A 26256-nucleotide genomic window follows, 5' to 3' on the forward strand; every position below is an offset into this window, starting at 1 on the left:
TTGTTTTAGAGGTAAATTCATGCAAAACAGCTGATCTGATCTGTCTAGTAACGTTCTGTTATTATCTCATATCGTGGTGAATGTGCAGGTCACAACTTGTCCACCAGAGCGATTTGGAGTTGTTGGATTGTGTATTTGATGAGTTTGATGAGGGAAACCAAGAAATCCCATTAGCCTCTATATCATAGCTCTGAGCAGCTCACGGCTCTGCTCCGCCGTTCTAAAAACAGCTTGCACCGACAATTAAAGGTAACGAACCTACTGCTACGACTATAACAATTTGCCAAAATGTTGAACTATCCCTTTAAGTGACGAGGTGTAAAGTCAAGAGCGACATCATGTTGTCATGGTTCAGAAGCATACCGACATGCTCACTCAGTCAGCTGAGGGGAAAAGTTGACCCTGTTAGTGGAGCACTGACATTTAAACAAGTGGACCACAGACCAGGGACAGCTTCTGCTCTGTGCTGCTCCAGCTGAGGATGCAGGAAACACCAACACACACCAACACACACACACACACACACACACACACAGGTGAACTGTGCCCTCAGGAAGCAGTGGTTAGTTGTGACTGACACATATAAACACACGCGCCCGAACCCACACTTGTGCACATCTCTCTCTCTCTCCTCCAACAGGAATATGATGACACACACAACGCACAGGGCAGCAGAGTGGGTGCAGTAAATACACGCAGTGGTCAACATCTGCACACGGGGAGCAGAGTGAGGAGTATAACCTGGAGAGGACTGGGGGAGGAGGAGGGGACTGCACTGCCCCCTGCAGCACGGAGGATTGGTCTACAACATCCACACCCTGGCTTCACACAGGACGCCGCTTTTACAACTCAATTTGACTACAATAGAAATCACACAGGGACAACAGGTGTTCTCAGACTGTCATTTTAAAGGTCGGAGCCACAGGTTCGATCACTCAACAGAACATTTTACTCATGCGACCCAACTCACTGTGACGCCTGTATCACAGAAACTGACATGTAAAGGGGCTGCTGTGGAGACCGCAGACAGACTGAGACTTAGAAGGAATTTGTGTGTTAGTTAATGTCAAAAACAATCTGAACAAATCTGAATTGACACCCGACTTGCTGCTGATTGAATTACCCATGATCCTTCTTTAACACAGTTTCCTCTTCAAGTGCAAAGGTTTGTTTGTAGCTCATGTTTAGGTTTGTCAGCAGTGCTCAGAGTACCTGAGCTCGAATGTTCATTTTCAGTTTTAGTGACACATTTTCAAGTAAAAGATTCAAATAAGAACATGAATTACTTTATTAATCCCAAAACAAATGAGGGTAAACTGATTGCTTTGTCAATAAAATTAGATTTTATTGTCTAAACGACTGCCTGTATCTAGATAAGTGACAGACTTAAAGAGATAGTTCAGCTTTTTTGAAGTGGGGTTGTATGAGCTACAAATGCCCATTAAGTACACTAGATGCAGTAGAAAGGGCTCTGCTCCCGCCCACTGAGAAACACTGGAACTACCCAACTCACTCACTATCGCCATCACTCTGCCTCTTCCACACACCGCTGATCCAAACAGCTGATAGGCGGAGTGATACAGCACGTAGCGAAGCCTGTCTGTGTGGAGGAGTACTGAGTGAGTTGGTTAGTTCCAGATAAATTACTGGTAACTTTTTCCCGACCAGCTGATGCATTGTAAATTTACTCTTGAACTGACTACTCTATGAGATGGGACAAAAAAGCTGCACTATCCCTTTAAACAGACTGCAGCCATGTCTTTAGTGTGTGTGAGTTCACAAAGTCAAGTAGTCACATTAGTGCATGTGTACAGTACAAGTAATGCTTTGGCCTTCGTGGTTGAAAGTTCAGCTGAGATAGATATGGATCCTATCAGTTAGTTTGCATTTGTGTTTTAGGACAATATTATTTCTTCTCCTCTGCTGCTGCTTCCCTTGGTTCACACCCTCCTCCCTTGTTTACCTCTTAGAGAGCCACAGCAGCAACGACAACATGACCAGCGTAAATCATGAGTTTGTCTGCTGCCAGTTGTCTGGAACTTGTTCTGGTTTTGCAACAACAAACCACAGTCTGCAGCAACAACCAACTCAACCAGTTGATTTCAATATAACGATTTCAAACAGAGGCAGCAGCCAACTGGGAGACGACATGTGTGTCACTGCAAGACGCACAAGAGACGCTACATTTTACAAACAGTGGTGGAAAGCTCTTCTATTTTTAGGCCCTGTTGCCCAGCCCTAACTGAAAGTAGTATTTCTTCCTCTTGGCTGGTTCAGTTGGTCTTCACCCACCTGCACTTTCAGTTTATCAGTGCATGTGACTATGTTCATAACATGCTGGTTGGGGATTTTTTTTTTTATACATGCACACACCCAATCCATTATAAGAGCCAACCCACAAAAATGTGCTCTAATCAACCACATGACCTGCAAACCCTTGAATGTGTTATACTCATGGAAGAAGATTTAAAAGGCTTGATTTATAGTTTAGATTTTTATTACCAATTGTGACCACTGACACCATCCAGATACAACAACCATCCCATAGTCACACGCCTCATGGCCAAAAGATCATACAGTATCAGTGGACCAAATTAATTCCATTCGATTCAATGTGGGTCCTATGAAGTTTGTTTGCTCTGCTCTGATTCAGTTGATGAGTTTTTAAACTTTAGTCACATTACAAACCACATGAGAACATTCCACCTATTGGTCAGATTGCCTGAAAGGGAGAAACAGGAAGAAGTTTGCAGCCGTCTAGTTCAAACTAGGGGTGCATCATTTTCTTAATTTTGCGGGATCGGCAATCGGCCGATTCTTTTATGTGAAACCGGTCTTATCTACCTACACAAAGGTCTGAAAGCCAGCCACTGTCCACCTTCTGCTCTGCTGGATGAAACATCCAGATACCTCCATACTGCTCCTCCTACTGACCCAAGTGTCCTCAAGCGCAACATGAAAATGTTGTTTGGAAAAAATGAATGTGATCTGTGTTTTTAGCCTTGTTGTAGCAGTAGCTCCCAGTGGCTCTGTTGGTGTTTGTACACATGCGCGAGATTTGCTGCCAGATGTTGGTTTGTCGTTGTAAACCATTGGATGTATGATTTAAACATGGAAGAACATCTCGCAGCAAATCTTACACAGCCACTGGGAGCTACTGCTACAACAAGGCTAAAAACAGAAATCACATACATTTTTTCCGAACAACTTTTTCATGTGGCAGCTTCAGGAGACTTGGGTCAGTACGGACGAGCAGTATGGAGGTATCTGGATGTTTGGATGAAGCGTTTTGATGATTCAGAAAGTTCTCCAAACCCTTTCTTGGCATGACGGTGAGTAGAAAATCAGTGAATTATTGATTTTGGGTGAAGTATCCCTTTAAGGAACTGATATAATTTAGTAAGTTAGACAGCAATGCTCTATTGTTTTCATTTATTTTTGGAGAGATATACCTCATGTGCAGTTTGCATTGTATTGTTTTTCAATAAAGTAAGATTGGAACATTGAAGGTGTATGCTAAAAATCAGTGATTGGCCAGAAAATTGCAATCGGTGCCCCCCCCTCATTCAAACGTGTGAGTGGGGCCGGATCAGGGAGTGAGTTGCCAGGGAACCAGGGGGAGGCTGGCTCCCAGTCTCCGTCTCTGTAGTGGCCCTCTCTGTGTACCTGTAGGGAGGGTGGTCCAGGCCTGGGCTCACTTCATCTAAGACACCTCAGAGACAAACCCAGATCCTAATCGAGCCATGTGACTGAATGCTAGCAGATGAAATGCTCACCGTCATGACTGATTCAGTGGTCCTTCGGTCCAGGGACTTGGCTCTCCTAAGAGGGGGCAGGGTGGAGGGGAAGTCCAGACCTTGACTGGCATCGTGTCTCTGTTCCTGCAGAACATACACACACAAACACACATTAGCTTTTCTACACTGTTTTTACACCTTACTGTGGGTGAATTCACTCTCACAGGCTCTCACAGTTTAAAACAGGAAATACATTAAAAATGAAAAAAAGAAACATCAAGAGTTTTGCAATGACAGGTCAACAGTACATCTAGTAATCTGGTGTTTGGGTCAGGGCTGACTGTCATTCCTCTGTCACACACACTGATGGTGGCTAACACTGCCTGATCAGTATCTCCGTGTGTGGCTGAAAATTACAACACACAACTTTTTTTAATTATTCTAATCTGTATGTGACTGACAGAGATCCGGAGTCAAGACAAAAGAAATGCACAAATGTTGTGTGTGTGTGTGTGTGTGTGTATTGGGCTTTCATGTTGCTAAAGTCAGATTGACTCTCGGAGCTCTGTCGGAGCAGGGTGGGAAAGGGAAGCAGAATCACCAGGGGAATCCCCAGCACAGATTGGAAACTGGAAATGAATACAGGCCAGGCTGCTGCCCTTTAACCCACAAGCAAAACAAAGACAGGACAGAGAGGGAGAGAAGGAGGCAGGAGGGCAAGGGCAACGGGACAGACGGAGAGAGAGAGATAGGGTGGAGGGTGGAGGAGAGAGAGATAGGGTGGAGGGTGGAGGGTGGGTTGCTGGGACAGGGCCCAGGCTGGGGGCTCCAATGCTGAGCTCACATTCACTCCACCATGTGATCTTATTCAAAAACAGTGTTTACAAGTTTCTCTGTTAGCTTCAGAGTGCAAACACACACACACACACACATGGAATTGTATACTTGTGAGGACACTTATTGAAATGATCCATCCTGGACTGAACCATAATCCTATCCTGAACCCTAAATGAGTAGAGTAGCCAAACATTTTACTCAAGTAATAGTAAAAAGCATGCTGCATTAAAATTACTCTAACAACAGTTCATCCAAAAAGTTACTCAAGTAAAAGTAACAGAGTAAATGTAGCATACACACACCCACACAGTCAGTCAGTCAGTCAGTCAGTCAGTCAGTCAGTCAGTCAGTCTTACCTCTCTGTGGAAGCGTCTGTGCTCACTTCGACCCTGTCTGCCTCCCCCCCTCCCGGACTCCTCCACCTCCATTTTCTCCTGGTTCTCCAGCTCCAAGGCCTCCAACTTCTCAATAACACCGGAGCGACTGCGCAAACGTGAAAACACACACACACACATACACACACAAATGCATTAATATATGTTTTTTTGTTTTTTCAGCAAACGTGTGATGGGTCTGGTCGTCAGCTGGTAAAAATCATAATCAATCAATTTCTGTTTGGGTTTAAGTTAAATTACAGACCGATTAATCATTGATGATCAAGTGTTATGCAGCTAATCACTTATTCTCTATATTCAAAGTCATGTATATGTATATATACAGTACATATAAAAGATTTAAATAAATAATACAGCAGGAAACAACTACTTATGTAAAGACATTCAAGGCTCAAGGTCTATTACTGTCACTGTAAAACAGAAGAACAAAATCTTTACTCAAATCCCAGCAGTGCATTAAAGTGACAGTAAAAATAAAAAGTAAGTAAAAAACATGAATGAATGCTGGCTGTGTGATGTCCTTCATGATCAAGGAAGCTCTGCTCCTGCACCTGCTGGCATATGTCCTCGATGGAGGGGAGGCTGCAGATATGAGCACACACACACTGCAGTGCCTCCCTGATTAGAGTCGCAGAACATTTACTGACTTTTGGCAGAATACTGTTGGACTTGCTGTGGAGCGTATCACAGCAGTGCTAAGTTAAAGGGATAGCTCAACATTTTGGCAAATTGGCCTATTGCCATAATCCCTATAGTCATTACCTTTAATTGTCTGTGCAAGTTGTTTTTAGATCGGCGGGGCAGAGACGTGAGCTGCTCAGCTAACACAACGGAGGCGCACAGTACTTTCGTGTTTCCCTCATCAAACTAAATACACGATCCAACAACTCCAAAACGCTCTGGTGGACAAGTTGTGACCTGCACATTCACCACGCTATGAGATAATAACGTAAAATTATGTAACATTACGACACATGAAGCAAATACTCGGAACTACTTGCGCTTTTGAAATCACTCCGCCCAGCAGCCGTGTCTGGAATGTAGTTTCGGCTATGCATTTGCCTTGAAAACAACTCTGTTTCGTAATGTTACATTATTATTTCATATGTGGTGAATGTGCAGGTCACAACTTGTCCACCAGAGTTTTTTTGAGTTGTTGGATTGTGTATTTGTTGAGTTTGATGAGGGAAAGATGCGCTGTGCAGAGCTCACGTCTCTGCCCCGCCGATCTAAAAACAACTTGCACCGACAATTAAAGGTAATGAGCCTACTGCTAAAACTATAGGGATTATGGTGATAGGCCAACTTGCAAAAATCTTGAACTATCCCTTTAAAGATGATAAAGAAGTGGTTGCTGACCTCCTCTCGGGGCTGAGGATGGCCTCCCTCTCCTGCCTGTCGGGGCTCCTGAACCGGCTCCTCTTCTCAGCTTTCCTGGCCTCGGCCTCCTGGCGTCTGGACCGCGGCGTGTCGTGGTGGCCTCCGAAGCCGTGGCCCCCCCTCTGGTTGGCCGGGTGGCTCTCGGTGCTGGTCACCGTGCTGCCGCTGGTGTCCGAGTCCAGCGAGCTGACGGAGCCGCTGATGTGGGAGCCGTTGGAGAGCAGGGAGCTGCCGGAGGGGAAGGGGTCGCTGGGGGCCGGGGAGAGGCAGCGGGGGACTCCTCCGAGGCTGGAGCAGGAGCCGGTGGGGGAGAGCAGGTCGCTGGGCGGCTGCAGGGCCGAGCCGTGCGGGGCCACGCCCCCCCGGTCCACCTCGTCACCGTTCACCGAGCCCGCATCTGAGCCGTGGCCCATAGACGCACAGTCACCTAGACAAGCAGAGGGAGATGATCAGTGTTGGGCACGTCATTTTTAAAAAAGTAATTAGTTACAGTTACTGGTTACTTTCCACAAAAAGTAACTGAGTTAGTAACTGAATTACTACATTGCAAAAGTAACTGGTTACCAGGAAAAGTAACTGTTGCATTTTTTTTAAATAAAATGCTCAAATATGTCAAATTACTTGTACCAGACCAGAATTTTTCTCCACCAAGTCCTTGAAATTGATCGTTATATCTGGGCTATTCCTATGCATCAATTGTTACTTATTGGCTATATTACCATGAAACTGACTGTTATTTCTAGGCTCTTTCGAGACATTATGATGCAATTACCTGTTATTTTTTGACATGATCACACAATTAGCAGTAAGGCTGCACAATTAATCATAATTTCATCGTCATCACGATGTCAACATGCACGATAAACACATCGCAAAAGGTCGCCTGAAATGCGATGAGTACGTTCTGGGATGCACATTCATTTTTTTTTCCTGACAATAACCGACACTCATTAGCTGTCTTTTTTCCTTTTTTTCCCCCACTAGCGGCGCCGTCCCTACAGGTGCATCACATGCAGGCGTCCATGTGCGTTACACCTGAATATTTGCTTATTTATGGCAAGTCATACTGTCATCGCGATATTGAACAGTGTGATCGCACATCGTACATTTGTTGATATTGTGCAGGCCTCATTAGCGGCCTGTAAAATAAAGGGTTACCTAACTTTTTTGATTACTTGTTATGGCGTTATTCCCATCACTGTGATAATAAACTTGACTTTCTGTAACTGTTACCTTTACTACATCTGATCCATAAACAAAGTACCATTGTTTAAATAAAAAGCTGTTGTTCCTCCCTACCTGTAGAGGGCAGTGGTGATCCTGGAGGCAGGTCAGCAGCGGCCCAGACAGCTGCCCCCTCGGCCTCCCTCTGGTTCAGCTCCTCCTGCCAGATTATGGAGCTGGAGTCTGGGATCTTCTCGGCCTCAGGGATGCCGGAGCCGGTCACTGCTACCTTGGCCGGACCAGGCTCCTGGACATGAGCACATGGAAACATCAGAAACAGGAAGAGGAGGAGGAGGATGAAGTCATCCAGCCGTGTCATGAGTAGGAATGTCATGCCACAATTAATTAATCATTAAGATTCCTAAATGCCGTCACTTCCCAAAAAAGATTATGTCAGAACCATATCAGCAGATGTGCGCCAAAATAAAGGTAAATGCTCAGATACTGGTCCATTTAACTAACGTAACATTGAATTGGTAAGAATTTAAATGTTAGCGTGTCATTTGTATTTAAAAAAAACAAAAACAAAAACAAAAAAAAACGATTAAAATAAACTCAAACAATTGGTTAGATGACAATTTATGACCTGAATATTTCAAACACTTCCCCTGGGAGGTTAATGATTTATCCTTTTTTAATAGATACTTGAAATTGTTTGTGTAAACAATGAGTAATGTAATTATATTTTGACTATATTTGATTTTACACATTCATATTGTTTTGAAATTTATTAATGCATAATAATCGTGATAATTAATAATAATAATAATAATAACAACAACAACAACACCGTGATTATTTTTCTGACAATAATCGTACCAAGAAAATTTGTAATGGTGACATCCCTAGTCATGAGCGCTCTCTGTTACCTGGGAGGTTGTGGGCTCCACCTTGCGTTTCTTCTTCTGGTTCTGTTTGTTCGTCCGCGGGTACACCACCAGCTGTTCACTCCACCTGAAAACAGACTCTGTATCTTAGAACTCTGTAAATGAAGCTCCGCCCCGCCCCGAACCACGGGCAGACATTAGAGACACCACTCACCCATTGATGATCTCTTTGTTCTCCCCTCTGATGAAGTACTCCTGCTCCGGCGTGATGATGCACAGGGAGTTCTTCTGACCCGTCTTGGGCTCGGCGTCGATGACGTCCGTGCAGAGGTTCATGTTGACGGTGCCCTGAGGCAGCGTGCTCGGCTGCAGGGGAACAAACACCTGCTTAGTGGACATCCTTTGCATTCTCTTGTGTTACTTCACCCATGCATTAAAGTTACTAGAATCACCTCTTGGTGGTTGTCTGCCTCTGTCTCGTCACAAACACCCCTGTTCATCCACAGTCATGTCAAATAATAATCATTTGTGTGAAATTTTGTCACAATTGCTGTGTTAAAGGAGAATTCCGGTCATTTTCTAAGTAACGCTCTACAGCTCTAGGTCCCCGAGTGCGACCACAGGAAAAAATCAGAGAAAAATCTGTGCAGCCAGGACCTAGCTCTCCTCCTGCTAGCTGCGCTACACTGCAGTTAAAGAGCGAAGTAATGGGGGCAGTTCTTCTAACCACGACTTTGGCCTCTATATAATGCTCAAAATATCACTACAAATGCTTGTGTGTATGAGTGTGCATAACTCCGTTATTATGATTCCTGGGCAGACCTTACCAGTCAACTGTCGAGCTCTGGACTGTTTCCATCAGCAAAGACAAAAATGCGAGGAAAACATGGATTTAGGAGGAAAAAATGATTTTGGATGGAAAAAAAGCAGTTATATTCATATTGATGCTTTTTCCCATCCAAAATCATTTTTTTCCTCCACATGTACCACTGCTCTCTCATATTAACAGAGTTATACACACTCAGTGTTGTGTGGTAAGGAACTGGTGGATGTTGCAAAGCATGTGTAGTGATATTTTGAGCATTATATAGAGGCCAAAGTCATGGTTAGAAGAACTGCCCCCATTACTTTGCTGTTTAACTGCAGTGTAGCGCAGCTAGCAGGAGGAGAGCGAGGTCCTGGCTGCACAGATTCTTCTCAGATTTGTTCCTGTGGTCGCACTCAGGGACCTCGAGCTGTAGAGCGTTACTTACTATAAAATGACCGGAATTCTCCTTTAAGTCACCTTGACCTTTGATCACCAAAGTCTCATCAGTTCATCCATGAGCCTAAGTGGAAGTTTGTGTCAAATCTGAAGAAGTTCTGTCAGTTACCGACACATTGTGACCATGGGAATGAAACAGACAGACAGACAGACAGACAACCTGACAACATGTCTCTGGCTCTGACTGCCGCTAGCTCGAAGCAATAAAAAAATGTTTGTTTTTTTAAAGCCCCCAGACTCAAGCTGGTGTGTGTGTGTGAGCAAGAGAGAGATCAGAGGAGAACATGGAGCTTTGTCCACAGCAACATCTCTGTAACAGTGAGGAAACTCTCAGTATCCTGGTGGTAAACCCTGTGCTGCAGGTTCCCTGGGTGTTTTCTGAGACTAGATTGTATTGTGAACTTATTGTCTCATCACCATCAGAGTGAAAACATCCTCTGGACTTCCTCTGTGACCTGCCTCTGGGTCTGCTGCTCTGTTATCAGCCTCTTCCTTGCTATAGATGTAAAACAGGTGCTGGGTCTCTTTCCAGCTCCTTTTAAGGCCACTGAACACAGATCTAGCTTTATTAAGATCTGCCTGTAAACCCCTAGGGGCTACCAAATATGGCATTTACACTGCGTCGCACTTCAGACACTGAGGAAGAATTTCCTCTGCTAGAAAAAAAAACTGGTCGGGCTGAAGAAGTAGTAGCAGTCGACAGTCTGAGCATTGTGAGGAAATCGGAGAAACCAGCCAAAATGTACACAGACAGACATTCAGTACCTACACAGGTGTGGACAGACTGGAGCTGAGACTGTACAAGACTTAATGAACTCTGGTAATCTATCACCACTGATCAGACTAGACATTTCCAGGAGCTACGGGAGCCAGACCTGTAGACCTGAATAGCTGCAGTGATTAGTCTGAGTGGTCACTTTACTCTATTCATCTGTAGCTCCTCTAATGATTGACTGCTCCAGGGTCACATGAAGTGTTACTGCCTTTCTTTGTCACACATCAAAACAAACCAATGGCATACGATTAAAACAGTGGAACAGATACTTTGGACTAGTGTTGTATAAATGGATCATTAAAGGGATAGTTCAACATTTTGGCAAACTGCCCATTGCCGTAATCCCTATAGTGATAGCAGTAGGTTTGTTACCTTTAATTGTCGGTGCAAACTATTTTTAGAACGGCGGAGCTGCTCAGAGCTACGCTACGACGGCTAATGGGATTTCTTGGTTTCCCTCATCAACTACACAATCCAACAACTCCAAAATGCTCTGGTGGTCAAGTTGTGACCTGCATATTCACCACGCTATGAGATAATAATGGAACATTATGAGACAGTTGTTTTATAGGTGTGAAACCAAGATATCCCATTAGCCTCCGTAGCGTAGCTCTGAGCAGCTCACGGCTCTGCTCCGCCGTTCTAAAAATAGCTTGCACCGACAAATAAAGGTAAGGAACCTACTCCTAAAACTATAGGGATTATGGCAATGGGCCAATTTGCCAAAATGTTGAACTTTAACCAATACCTTTAACCAATTCAGAAAATGTTCTGTAGGTCAAGTAAAAATGATTTGACAATGCACCTTGTCTGTGATTAGGACTGATGTGTAGAACAATGTGTGGAATAGAAGGAGGATGCAGACGTAGAGAAGAGTTGTAAAAACTACACAGACAACTGCTTCTTTAATAAAATACTCCATTTTTGTTGTTTTCAGCTTGTGTGAATGTGCAGATTTGGTGCCTTTCATCACCATATGAGAAACAACTGGATGAATAACACACAACAGCTGAACACATCTCTGTGGTCAGGAGGAAAACTTTACATGAACAACATAAGCAGAGGATTCATGGTGATAGAAATAGAACTGATGGTGCGCTCCAGCTGCTCTTCAACTCCCACTAAATTAACAACAGGACTCAACAGTCTGTCTCTCCTCCGGTTATCAACACTTCTTTAACTGGAGGAGTTCCTCACTATGAACCTGTTTGACACCTGGAACAACAGTAAATGACCCACATTCAGGATCAACACAACACGCAACACGTTGCCGATGTTCTGTGGTTCTCAACAACCAAGCGTGCTGGTTCAGGACGAAAATATATGCCTTTTTTCTGGATGTGCTCGGGTCGAGTTTATACACAAAAATATACACAAATGACTTCAGGCCCAGTTTTTGTTTTTCCCATTAAACCTCCTCCTACTTCCAGGTGAGCTTTCTGACCAATGAGAGAACAGTTGGTTCATGCATGGCTTTTGTTTACATCTTTGGACCGCATGGGACCGCTACTGTGTGAACACAAATGACCCAAAAGAAAAATGCAACATTGGATCAGTTTAGCCCTTAATTGGTATAAAGCAAACGAGCCACAGGTCTGAATACACCCTAGGATGAGGAGAAAATAATAATAATAATAATGAAATGCTTAACTTTTTTAAGGAAACATTGAGGAGGAGATACAAGAGCATTTTGTGCAACAGTTTTTTATTTCAGGAAAATTGAATTTAGACTTTAAGTAAATTAAAGGATGTTTTATGTAACCAGCCCCAGAACCTTTAGGACACGACAACATATCAAAAATGTATTTCCTGTTGGACACAGAGTCTAGTTAACTGTGGAACTTTCCACTGGGCTCACAGTGATGTGTGGGACTTGTTGGTCTGTTGCGGAGGCTGGATTTGTAAAGTCCTGGTATCCTGCTGGTAAGTATAACAGCTCCATATAATGGCTGCTGCGGCAAAACAAAGGAGATGTATCAGCCAAGCCTTCCATTCAAACACAAACAAGTGGTTGTGGATTTGATTTCTACACAACTGGGCCAATTCCATATCCTCCAATTGTGTCTTCCATCAGGATGCCTATTCTTAGCTCTACTATGGTGAATATTAAAAGAAACAACTTTCTCTCTAAGACGCCTCAGCTGCTGTGGGCTGTAACGCACAGACACAACAGTCCAGAAGGGACTGATGGGTAAAATGCTAAACTAGATTCACCTCCTTGGGATTGTCCGTCTCCACCACTCAGACTACTTCAGAGTCATGTAGAATATCAACCATTTGTGTGAGATTTTATCACAATTGCCGAGTTTGGTCCGGACTTTTCCGTCTGATCCCAACCAAATTTACAGGTGCGAAAGCAAAGACCCGAAATTTTGTCTGACCAAAAGAGATGGTCGAGGCCCAGACCAAACAAAACCATGGTTTTGGACTTGAATGCAACTACCTGAGTGCGTTTCAGCAGAAATTCCTAAAAGTTTCCCTGCTCCAAAGCTTGGGAGTGTTTGGTAGGAGTAGATGTGACTACAAGGTAATTACCCCCATGTTACACTCTTTATGTCTTATTGCAGCTCCACCTTCCAAAAGAAACTGTAAAAACTGCATTTTAAAAAAATCACTAGAGGCAGCTGTGGAGTTAAATGGGGTAATTCACTCCATAAAAGATAGATCCCCCAGGAGGCTTTTACAGGCTAATTCAAGGCAATGCAGCCGCAGACAGCTGTGGAGAGGAGCCTGCTGGGTCGACCGTGATGAACAGAGATGTGGCACAGTTACATTATTCTCATATCATTCTGTGAGGTTCGAGTCTTTCAAACAGGAAGCCAGAAAGAGGCAAACGTGGACTCAAGTGGTTCCCCCTGTGCCTCCTTCAGCGCGTCCTCATGGTCACTGACCTTTTGACCGTTAAGCCTGACTAGTTGTGTATATAACAGTGATGTTCTTGATAAACTGCTCGCTCTAACTGTTCAGCTGTGGAGCTGGGTTCTGGCGGTGGCAGGCCCTGGGAGGAATGTTTGGGTCTGGGGCAGCTCTGACGTCTCGGCTGTGGTTTTTAGGGGCTGGAGCTCCTTTCTCCTGCTCTCCTTGGTCCCGGGACTGCAGGCTCACTGCAATTCACCAAATAAGGGCATTGGAGGAGGAAGGAGGAATGCTGCTTTAGACCTCAGAGTATCTTTCCCTTTGGTCGTGGTGAAAATAATTCAGCTTTGAGAGGCCACTGTAGATAGCACCCTGCTGTCTGCTGGCCAGAAATAGAAGACGATGTCATCTCTGCTTGGACCTCGGAGGAGCATCGATGTGGGAACGACTGATCCGCTCAAACATTTTTGATCTTCATCATCTAGACCTGAAGACGATACGTCCTCTGATGTTTCTATCATCATCCTATTTGTATCTTTTTTGTGTAATTTCAATGATCATGGATCGACCTCAGTGCTGACCTTTAAGTGAATAGTTGTAATGTGATGTGAGGTTGTGTGAGGTACGGATGCCTATTGCCTAGACTGACTGCACTGCTTTTCAACCGGTCAACTACTGTATCACAACACATTACATTACATACATACATTTACTTTGTAATTTTTGTAATATTTAAATTGTAATTTATCTTTTTTCTTCCATTTTAAGTTGTTGTATTATTTTGCTATAATATTCTTTAATCTTTACCGTTGTACACTGGAGCGCTGTGATGAAAGAATTTCCCGCAAGGGATTAATAAAGTATATTCTATTCTATTCTATTCTACAAGTGCATTACTCTGCAGAGCAGCTGTTTGAGTCAAACAGGAGGAAGCATCGTTGCACTAGTGCATTGATACAATACAATGGAGACAATGCTTCAAATAACTTGAACTAAACCTTTAACAAAACTCAAAAAGCTTTCCTGCATGTCATCCCCCCTCTCTGCTTCCCCATTTCCTGTCTCTCTCTCGACTGTGCCATCAATTAAAGGCAATAAAAATCCCCAAAAATATACTTAAAAAGAAAGTAATTAGTTATAGTTACTTTCCACAAAAGGTAACTTGAGTTAGTAACTGGGTTACTATATGATAAAAGTAATGAATTACAAGGAAAGTAACTATTGCGTTACTTTTTTATAAAATGCTCAAATATGTCAAATGACTTGAACTTCCCTCCTTTAATCTAACTACTGCACTAACCGACTTACTCAGTATTCCTCCACACAGGCAGGCTCCACGACGCGCTGTATCACTCCGCCTCTTCCACACAGTGTCGTTAGTAACGCCGTTATTTTATACGCTGTTATTCCCATCACTGGTGATGAATGATAAGGATGAAACTGAAGATGTTCTTTAAAGGGGCATTTCACATGAAGATCAGTTTACCAGTCGAGATCAGTGTTGTCACAATCACGAAAATTTAGTTGACTTAATTGCCATACAAATAATTGCAATGAACAATTTAATTTAATTTTTCTGATGATATCTGCCACTATCATAGTATAAGCATAGTTTAATACAAATACACCTCATGAAGAAGAGGAAGAGCAATTTATTGGCCTTAAACACTGAAACATATAAATAAAATCTGCATTTCTGTCTGACTTGGAAATAGTGACTGAAATCTGACATTTCTGTTTCATCCAGCTGTTTTTATACAGATGAATGGAAACCATTTTAACGATTATTCTAAATAATTGCGGTCAGCTCAAATGATTGTGATCAGGCCATTATATAACAATTTGACAGGCCTAGTGAAGAGTAAAGTTGGTTCACCAAAAAGAATCCAATGACTGCATGCCTAGATGAAAGTGATGACAAATCCATCACAGCTGAGCTGACGGGACAAATGGAGCAAAGATGTTGCACTGAGATTAAAATGGTTCGGTACAAAGGCATCCCACAGTCCAGACATGACACACTGGGCTGGAGTCTGAGCGTCACCCACAAGCAGCAAAGTGCCTACAAGTTGTAAACAGCACCAGGCAGTCGCACCCTGCACCTGCCTGACTCTCTGACATCTTGACACCCTGAGATCCTCAGGTAAAGGTTCTGTGTCTGGTCCAGAAACCAGCTAGAGATAAAAGGGAACTACGACAGGGCAGCAGCAGCGGTCCAGTCGTCTGTCTGTGACCTCCTGGAAACAGACCTTTATCTGAGAGCTTTACTGCTTTTACTTCCATATCACTCTCCCTTCAACTCTCACATCTGTTTTATTTATAAATGAACTAAACTCACTGGTTTTCAGCTTTACATATGGGTGGCATCAGTGTTCACATCTGACCAGGGTTCCTATACATTGGAAATTTCCAGACCCCAATATCCAGTCTTCTCAGTTAAAAAAAATCCAATAATTCATGACATTTGAGTAATTAGATGCATATCATGTTAATAAATTATGCAATTAATCATTTGTTTTCATTTTTCTGTATGCCATTATGTCACCAAATAATTTCCAGGAGATTGTAGCTAATAGCACATACAAAATAATGAACCCAAATAACTTCACATAAGACTAAACCCATATGATAAATATATTTTGGTTCTTGTGAAACTTAAAAAGCTCAGTCTCTGTAAGGCTCCGGTTTATCCACGTCACATTACAACTATGACGCGCTACAAAAGCTGCTGTGACCAGTCGACACACACAAGCTTGAGTTGTAAAACCTGGACAGAATCATCTGCAGTGTGGGAGTGTTTCACAGACCAGAGGCCCTACGTCTTCTCACAGCGGCTGTGCACGGTCACTGGGTTCCAAAACATCACAAGTGTGTTTTGTTTAAGATGTGACAGCAAGACAGCAGTGGTCTGTTTACTTTTTGTACTTCAGTCTTAATTCATGTAAAACAGATGAATAAAATATTAGGAACGTCTTGTTCAATAAAATCTGAATAGGATTTATTAGAGGATGCTGCATTTGTTTTCTCTTTTTATATAATAAATTGATAATTGAGTCTCTGCCAATATGTTGGCTTGATTTGTTTTCCTTTATATTCTTTTCTCAGTTTGGTCTTTTGCGTTCATTCTTTTCTGTTACGGTAGATTTTTTTAAATTTAAAGCAGAAGTAAGCGATCCGGTCGTTTTGGCTAACTTCTTGTCAGCCGATGGAGTTAGCAGTCCCCGCCCTCGTCCCTACGTCACCACATTCACGCGCATCCCTTGGCTGCACACACAGAGAGGACCGCCCCTTTATGCCGTTCTCTCTCCTCATTGGTTAAAGGTTGTAGGATACAAGGAAAGTTTTCTCCTCGGCTTACAGCAGAGCAGAGTGACTGACAGACCCGTGTTTCAGACCAAACACTCTATATAAGTGATTGCTGTCGGAAGATATAACTATTTAAGACTTATATTAACACAAACATTCCGCTTACTTCTGCTTTAACTAAATTTCTATTTTCACTTGCCACAATTTTAATTATTTGGCTTCTTTTAATTAATAGTAATATGTTAATAATGACCTTGACTACAGCTCAAGGCTTTCTCTACTCCGGCACAGAATCTGAGAAGAGTGCAAAAAATAAAATGTTGGAATATAAAATTGCTGATTAAATATGTCCATCACAACTCTGAGGAGGAACGAGCTCTCTTTCTGTGACGTGTTGCCATGACAACAGGTATGACACTACTTTAAAGTGACAAATTTCTTTTAATTACACACAAAATAAAAAGCATATCAAACTTGTTGCAGTGCTGAGAGAATAAGTCACATCACTCCACTTGTAACATCTTGTAAATGTTAAACAGCTGTGGACACAACCATGTTCAAATGAACTCTTTCACTCTGGGCCAGAACGAAACATGAAGGAGCAGCAGACTTGACTTCAAACTCCTGTGAACCCTGCTGAAATGTCTCAGCGTGAAGAGCCCAGAGAACTGTTTTATGGACATACTGTCAGCAGCAAACACAATGTGATCAAAAGAGCAGTACGATGAACAGAGAGTGGGCGTGGCTTGTGTAATTCTCTTCTCTCTACATAAAAAACAAACACATGAGGAGAGGAGTGGGCTCTGCGAGTCCACGCCCTCGACCCTGACCTCAGACGAGCCACATCTGTCCTCCGCTGGTGGCTCGAGCCACTGTGTAAACAATGATGAGCTGAATGAGATCAGGACCATTAACGTGTCGTTATCAGCTCCAGTGTTGGAGAGAGTTCCTATCCTCAGGGTCCGCAGCACAAAGCAGCCATTTCCCTGACCCACTTCTCTTGCCTTGTACAGCAGATGAAAAGAGCTCAGGACAATGAAGCAGACAGTTTTGGAATCGGTGTTACAATGAGAGGAAAACACAACTGCACACCCCGCATGGGTGTCACTGGAAACACATGACACAGTGGAAACATGCACACACACACACACACTCGAGCAAATACAACCAGGTTTCCTCCGATTGTCATCACTGGTAACACAAAGAGATCCACCACATGTGACTTCAAATGGCTGACTCACACACACACACCTGAACGGTTCATGGCTCCTAAAGGTTGCTAGTTAAACTCCCAGTTAACAACAAGTACTGCTCTGAGGTTGTCTACCTTCAACCAGACTCATTTCAGGTTACATCTCTGTGTGAAGACTTGTGGTAAAAAAGTATTTTTTGTAGTACCAGTGATGTTGACCTTTGACAACCAAACCCTAACCAGTTCACCCTTGAGTTCTGGACATACTGCATCAACATCTAATCAGTCCATCCTTCAGTCCAAGTAGGAGTGGACAGTTCACTTCACAATAACAGCCAATTAAACAAGAGCCTATTTAAATAAAGCAGAATAATTATCTTTGTAAAGGATGTCTTGTTCAAAATTAAACATATTTGCTCCATCATGTAGGGGCGTGTGGTAAAAGGCACTGTCCCAAACGCAGCCACTCAGCTAGGAAAGGGTTAATAAAGTTACCACACCCTGGGCAAAACCGGCACAATGTCAACACCACCAGAGCACATCCCATAACCAGTCAGGCTGTCATGCATTATTTACCACTGCTAATATACAACAAGGATAAAGTGGGATTGAAGTGATTAATATTACATGATACCACCCACTGGGCCAGATTCAAAGAGCTTCTGTCAACGTGTTAGTGGGACGGACAGAGGAGTGGACTGTCCTCTGTGTCACAGGTACAGGTCAGTGTGTGGGTGTCTCTAGGACAGACAGCATACTGGCTACTGGTGTCAAGTCTGCAGATCAGACGGTTTATATCACCTGTGTCACATCCCCCTGGTGACACACCACCAAACAAACACAGGATTACAGCGGGCACACAGAGTTCAACCCCCCCGCTCACCCCCAAGCCTTCTACTTTGTGACTGTCTAATCCGTCTCTGTGGCCACTAAGGAATCTCTCTGTGCTTCAACTATCAGAGCTTCACCAGTAGATTTTGGATTTTGGAAAAGATGTACAATGACTTTGAGTTTTCACAGTGAGGTAGAACATTTTCAAATCTGCTGACACACTGTCTGGTGGTTTTCATCTACCCTGAGCCAACAGCATCACACTGACAGACAGAGCTGGGAACGCTCTACACCACTATGACAGACAAATGTCAGGTACATAATGAGCCTTACATTAAGCATATACCAAAACAAACCATAAGCAGTGTGTGTTGTCTACACTGTGCACCAAAGAAGCAATTAAACTTGAAAGCTGAAATGAGTGACTAGACAGCTTATGAAGCCCAGTCACTCGCCAACTTTTGGATTTACTACTGATAGGACGTGTGTGTGTTTGTGTGTGTGTGTGTGTGTGTTCACAACTTACCGATTCATCCAGGGCAAATCGTAGACAGCCATGTTCATACAGCACGAAGAATCTCCTCTGCCATTTCTGTCAAAACAAAGTGTTCCTGTGAGAGGAGGCTGATGCTGAACCACAGTGGCTTAGTGTTAGTCTTTTATTCATTTTGTCATGAGGTCACAAGACTGTGCAGAGGGCTTTTAATTTGCAATGATGGATAAATTGGAGACACTTGGTGACAAGGAGAGAGAAAGACATATTTGGCCAGATAACAGTAAGTGAGATAGATCTGTATTTATTAATGATTTACTACTGATATCCACCTGACTTTCCCCTGCACCATAGGTGTGCTAGGTCCCTACTCTCCAGCTCCCAGCTGTCTTTCTGAATAGTTTGTTAATGGTTTAGCCTTACTCTTCATCATCGGGGCATTAGTAGGTGTTGCTATTGTTACATAGCTGGGGTTAGCATTAGCAGGTGTTAACTAAGCAGAGATCCACAGCCATTGTTACATATGGACGCTGAGCAGCTTCAATGATCCAGTATCAAAGTAACCACATGGGCCAATAAGGATGAGGCTAGCTGGTTAGCATGTTAATTTCAGTAGAGGAAAATAAGTCTCCACTGGATTCAGCTGTTTGTTGGTACAGTAAAAAGTTTGATGCTGAACTCACAATGTTCAAGACTGGTGGGTAAACAACTGTTAAAGGGCTAGTTCAGCTTTTTTTTTAAAAAGGGGAAAAAGTTTATTTATCAGGAACTAACCAACTCACTCAATACTCCTCGGTATTCCTCCACACAGAAAACTTCAAACTTTTTTCAGACCAGCTGATGCACTGTAAATGTTTACCTAGATCCTACTCTTGAACTGGTGTATTGTTTTGAGACGGGACTTCTTGAAAATACGCCGATGATTAATCGCCCCTCATTGACAACAGTGTACCGCCTGTGTCTTGGTGCAGCGCGATGTTCCGGTGTTTCTCAGTGTGGGGGGAGCAGAGACCTTTCTACTGCATCTAGTGTACTTAATGGGCATTTGTAGCTCATACAAGCCCACTTAAAAAAAAGCTGAACTATCCCTTTAATGTTAGCATTAGCTATGTAGCAAAACAGCTCCTTTAAACCATATCCTTGTACTTGAAATCTGTGCTTGTCTTAATTAACAGCACAAACAGGCAGGCCTGTATGCATTCTTACCCGGGACCTCTGCATAGGATTGTCGAAGTCCGTTCCCTCGGGCGCCAAGCACAGCCATCCGCCATAAATAGGTTTAGCCTGTGAGAGCGGGGAAAGAGAGAGAGAGAGAAAAAAAAGAGCAATTTAGGTAATCATTTAAACTACAAGATAGTGTGAGCTGAGGGGGGGATGGGTGTAAATATGGGGGAGAGAAGCCTTTTGGGGTCCAGATGTTGCCTTCGTTCTCAGAGCTCATATTGCAGCCACACGGTGAGCCTTTTGGTTTGATGACATGACTGAGTCTCTCTCTACGGCAGAGACCAGTTTGACAAACGCTGACTTGACTGGTTTCATTCTCAAAACACACACACACATATCTACACACGGGCTCTACACTCACCTCCTAGACTTGTTTGACCACAAACTATGCATCAGTCCAAGAGTTGAAAGACGTGGAAACATGTCAACAGAGTGTCGGCAGTCGCTGGCTCTTTAAACGTGCTTGCTCTCTTCTGTTCATTAACCATGACACTCTCTACTTTCAGCGCTAACCGTAAGCCTACAGCTCTCATACCAGCACCCCCCCCTCCACTATCCTAACACATCTCTGCGAGGGATCTGATTATTCTAATACTGGGCCTGTTACCCCTCCATGTCACTGCATGCCTGCCATAAATATATACATGCCTTGTTTCAGCTTGCATGGACATGCCTACGAAGGCAGCGTCGATAACCTGAAACCATTAAAAAGTTATTATAGAGGGAAAGGAAGTCGTGACCTAAATAAATCAAATCACTGTGTTCGTTTTACAACTAATGATCAGCGGTGTTCGTTGGTGTTCTGACGTCGTGCACCGAGGAAGACGCCGTCAGAAAACGACCACCACAGGAAGCAGACATGGTGCAGCTGGTTCTGAAACTTTCAGAAGGCACAGAAACACATCCCTGGATATATTCACACACTTACAACAACACACAATGGTGTCAACTTCCTGTGCACGGATTCTCCTGTGAACACCACCACTGCTCCTCCAGCCTGGACATGTGCAGAGAGCCTGTCATCCTCACTACAGGAGCATCACTGATGCAAATAGGAATATTAACGATGGCTGAATTCCATTTGGCTGTTTTGGTTTCAAGAAAGGGGAGCGATCTTGTCAAGAGATCATATAACAGTCTTTTTTGAACAGAACTACAATCCATGATGTCAATCTCCATCTACTTTTCGTCTCTACTCTGAAACTCTGACATCTTTGTATCAATTTAATCCTTCTTTGTTTAACAAACTGTCACAACCAATCAGACCTTTTAGAGTATCAACATGGAGAGCTCTGTAATTTATATGTGAGGTGACATTTCAAAGTTTAGTTGGTGCATGATCTGCTCATTGTGCTGTCTGTCTACCTGCCTGCAGACAGACTGTTACTCCACTGCTGTGGACAGTAGCAGCTGATGGCAGTCGTCCTGGTCAGGTGGAGAACTGGTCTATGTGAAGCACCACCAAACGGACTGAGGCTGCAGACCAGAGCTCCCGGCAGCTGTTTAGCAGCAAATACCAGCTGCTTTAATGAAAACTCTATATGCAGATATTTACTGAAAGAGATGATATGAAGGACTCATCTGAAAAATAGACCATATTATACTGTATGGCTGCCAGGGCTTCAAGAACAACAATAAACTATTTTTTTCTCAAAGTGATTAAACTAATTAGTCAAGTAACACATAAGAAAACATTCAATTAAAAAAAATTCAACATTTCAATTTCGTTGTTTGTTTGTATTTTAATCATGACCAGCTCCCGCTGTGAGCAGAGGAATCAGTCCTCTAACAAGCACTGTATGGACTGGCACAGAGCCAGGGAGAGGAGCTATTGTCTATTTAGCATGAGGATGAGCAGCTTGCCGTCAGTGGCTGTGTCAGAACATTTGGTATGTGTTAGAGCTATAGCTCTGTTAAAGTTTGACTCCACTCTGTATCCATTAGTCATGACCTTACGGAGTGGGATGTTGAGCTGCAGCCTCTGGGAACCTCTCCTCTCATTTCCCAACCCCACACTTCCTCTCTCTCTCCCTGTGACTCCTGTTCCCACTCCTCCAGTCCCACTATTCCCCTGCCTGTCTTTCTCCGTCCCTCCCACAGACGTGTAAACTATAGCCTGCCTGCGTCCTCCATCACTGTCCTGCCTCCCACCGCCTCCACTGTGGATAGTGTGACCAGCGCTCCACTGACCAACACCTTGACTCTCTGAGGACAAATGTGAAAACCATGACACGAGGGCTGCAATTCAGGTGGATCAAACAGTGCTCTTAGAGCTCATTGACTGAAATAAAAGATTTCGGTCCAACTCTAGCAACGGCCCCTCCCCCAGCCCACCTTTTATACTAGCAGTGTTGGACAAAGAGTTTGTTTATGTTGGACACTGTCCTTATGACATTCAGCTCTGTTCCCTCTGCATAACTTTTCCATGCGGGCTATCTGCTTCAAAGCTGCCACATCTTCTTTTAAAGGGATAGTTCAGTTTTTTTGTAAGCAGGGTTGTATGAGGTACAAATGGCCACTAAGTATAATATCTGCAGTAGAAAGGTCTCTGCTCCCCCCCCATTGAGAAACACCGGCCCCGAGACACAGGCAGTACACTGTTGTCAATGAGGGACGATTAATCAGCGTATTTTCGCCGCCTACGAGAAGTCAGGTCTCAAAATCATACACCAGTTCAAGAGTACGGTAGTAAAAATTTACAATGCATCCGCTGATCGGAAAAAAGTTTGTCTATCTGGAACTAAAAACAGCTGATAGGCAAATTATTGATACGCTGATTAATTGTCCCCCATTCACAGCAGTGTATTTCCTGTGTCTCGGTGCAGCGCAATGCGCCGGTATTTCTCAGCGGTGAGAAGAAGAGACCTTTCTAATACAGATAATGGCCATTTGTACCTCATACAAACCCACTTAAAAAAAACTGAACTATCCCTTTAAATCCTGATTATCTCTCATTTCATTTTTAGGCTCAAATTAACACAGTAAATTGCCTATTCACCACGTTTTAACAGCATTGCTTTCTGTTTTACTGGTTTCTGAACACTGGGAAGGGTTCACAATGTTTATGTGGTGTTACAACAACACAGCTTTAGGACGGTACCGGGCCGGTGTGTGTGCACTGTGCAGCGCTGACTACGTCTGAGGGGCTGGCCAGATAGAATCGTTACAAAAGCTGCTTGTGCAACTGAGCTCCCTCCGAACTGTTTGGATAGCTGACAGAGTGCAGACATTTTCAAAAGCCTGTGGGCAACTGGAACAACAGTGATGAGCCAGCAGCACCGACGGCAGATCAGTGTCGCAGCAGGGCAGGCCGGGGCAGTAGGACTCTTCGGTTCCAGCCAGGTGGCGTCTGCTGGCGGGGTGTGGGAAAGAGGTCCAGTCAGGTCACAGAAAGATTAGAGGAAGTGATGTAACCGTTGGCCATCTATCCTCCTGACTAAGGAGCGCAGCGTTTTAAGGGTTACCATGTAATAAACTCAGTGGAGCAAGAGATAGGCTACACACTTTTTGAGGAAGAAATAAATCCCTGCCCTGCACAGAGGCAGAGGAGGAGGAGTGGATGCTGACATTGCTGTTTGGGTCTTGAGCCAAGCTGAAGGGCCCATCTCATCTAGCCTCATGGTCTTGGATCAATCACAGGACCCAACAGGGACAAGCTAATGATCCGAGAGAGAGAAAGAGGAAGAGAGACTCAGGAGCTTCTCTTTATCTCTGCTCCATTCAGCTCCACTCAGGTTCCCAATAACCTCCACACACACACACAGTGGTCTCTCTCCACCAGTCTGCCTGCTGGGAGTGCAGGGCAGGGCGACAACAAACAACTGCAGATAAACAACAGATGGAGGTTATTAACTTAACACTGGGGCCAAACTATAGTGAGCAAATGTGAGTGCTGTAATTAGAAGAAATTCACTTTCACCAGTCAGTCAGACAACAGAGAAAGTTACTGTGAGAAGCAGTGAAGACACAGAAAGACCACAACTTCCCCTACTTCATATAGCTGCAAGTGAATGAAAGCACCCACTCTCTCTCTCTAATGGACAAAGTATTGATCATTATGATGAAACTTTTAATATGTATCCCATTAAGGGCGTCGCAGCAAATGTTTAAAGCGCATCGGTTTCCATTATAACCATCAGCCTACATTCTCACAGGCTTATACAACTTTTTTCACTGTGAACATTTTTTTCTTAGTTGGCATTTAATGAAGGGACTTAAAGCTAACAAGGACACAGGGGATCTTAAAGTTAATGTTTGCCTACCTGGGTGAGATCCTGGTCGGTCAACAGATGCAGCTCCCGTGGTTTGAAGCAGTTTTGACATTTACTTTTGTTGAAGAAGTTCGCCTGGAATTTCCTGCAAGGGTTTTCTTTAGCGGTAGACATCATATAATATCGACTGTGTTAATTCCTCTATACGGGGCTTTAATGTTAGTGATTCCTCCCTTCCTTGTGCGTCTTTTTCTAGACTAGATCCGGTCCATTTAAGTGTCAAGTAAAAGAAAAAAACAGGAGTTGAACTCTTCGGGAGTGTGGGGGGTAGTGGTAGTGGTGGTGATGGTGGTGGTGGTGGGGGGATGTTCAGATCAAGCCCTTCTCCAATTGCTGCTTCCCAATAAATAATCGGCTGCCATCAAGCCAGCCTTCTCATCATCACTTCAGTCAGTGATGAACGCTGCTCAGTCCATGGCCTGCCTGCACCACAAAGCAGAGAGAAAAGGTGGCTAATATCCTGTTAGCTCTGCCAATGGACTCCCAGATCAATAACGTGATGCCGCCAGCCGCAAAAACAACATTTGCACAGCAGCGTTGTTATTATCGCCTTCGAGCTGCGAGGCGATAGGTAGCGATAGTTAGCAGGCGACCGCAGCACACTCCCATGTGAAAGACCCAGCCCGAAAGAAAGCTCGCAGTCGGGCATTAGGGCTCCTCTCCCATCCGCAGCAGTCGGTCCATGCGAAGTTCACCCACTAGCAGCTCCTTTTGCTAGGCTACTGCTGGTTAGCTCGGTGCGCTAGCCGCGTATGAAAGCCTCTCCTGGCTCCTGGCGTCTTCAACTTGACTTTTAAAAGAGGATAGTCCGAGTATCCGCACGGTTTCCCGAGCTTTTCTCCCAAACGGACTGCGCTGCATGCGGGGGGAAGGCCGCTCCAGCTCGGTCACAGTTGGCAAAAGGAGTATTTAGGGTTTGGTTCCATAACTAGCCTCATTAGCAGCATTAGGTTTATTTTCTTCTCTCCCAACGGAGCGAGGAGGGAGGGAGGGAGGGAGGGAGAGGGGGGCGAACACAGCACACACACACACACACACACACGCACATTACACACAAGCTCCTGGAATTCCGTGGGATCTCGCGATAAGTGCGCACTGTCGCCGCCCACACAGTCAACAACAGTCATGAGCCCATTGTAATGGTTTTACAGTTTTCCCTTAATCATTATGATGCAATTCACTCAGTAGAAACGTCAGTGTCATAGGAAATTAATGATATGTCTAATCAGAATCAGAATAGACTTTATTCTTATTGTACAAGGTACAATGAAATTATTAATGGTAAAAGGAGAAAATGTGATCAATTTAACCAAGATGAGCATAACACATGGATGAAAGTCAAACACCATTGTGGGAAAAAAATGTAGGCCTATAGTCTTCAAACTTTTATCTCCATTAGCACCTAAACGAGTTGAGAAGGCTACTAATAGAAAATTATTTATGATGCATAATTGCATGTCTATGTCAGGTCTAAAGAGACTAGAGTTGTCTGCTTTATTCTATGATGTGACAGGCTACTTTGTATAGCCTAACTAATATTGTTCCTTAAAAAATAGCAGAGGAGAATTATAAAGTAGATAGATAGATAGATAGATAGATAGATAGATAGATAGATAGATAGATAGATAGATAGATAGATAGATA

The 26256-nt window shown here is 43.7% G+C and overlaps 1 protein-coding gene across 4 annotated transcripts in view; it reads right to left on the reverse strand.

Moving 5' to 3' along the window:
• Positions 1 to 25682, reverse strand: part of mpripb (myosin phosphatase Rho interacting protein b) — a 45576-nt gene extending 19894 nt beyond the window's left edge. For all 4 annotated transcript variants that reach the window (XM_085761739.1, XM_085761738.1, XM_085761736.1 and 1 more), the window contains exons 1-9: positions 24604 to 25682; positions 20324 to 20401; positions 19151 to 19216; positions 8615 to 8766; positions 8443 to 8527; positions 7649 to 7820; positions 6329 to 6776; positions 4931 to 5057; positions 3777 to 3881 (exon numbers count right to left, since the gene is read on the reverse strand). In XM_085761739.1, the coding sequence (XP_085617865.1) occupies positions 3777 to 3881; positions 4931 to 5057; positions 6329 to 6776; positions 7649 to 7820; positions 8443 to 8527; positions 8615 to 8766; positions 19151 to 19216; positions 20324 to 20401; positions 24604 to 24729 (1359 nt within the window). In that variant the 5' untranslated portion in view covers positions 24730 to 25682. The remainder of the gene's footprint in view (positions 1 to 3776; positions 3882 to 4930; positions 5058 to 6328; positions 6777 to 7648; positions 7821 to 8442; positions 8528 to 8614; positions 8767 to 19150; positions 19217 to 20323; positions 20402 to 24603) is intronic.
• Between the last annotated feature and the right edge of the window lie 574 nt (positions 25683 to 26256).

This window comes from Trachurus japonicus, chromosome 19 (genome assembly GCF_045865225.1).
Source record: "Trachurus japonicus isolate A0001 chromosome 19, Traja_1.0".
In the NCBI taxonomy this organism is placed as follows: Eukaryota; Metazoa; Chordata; class Actinopteri; order Carangiformes; family Carangidae; genus Trachurus; species Trachurus japonicus.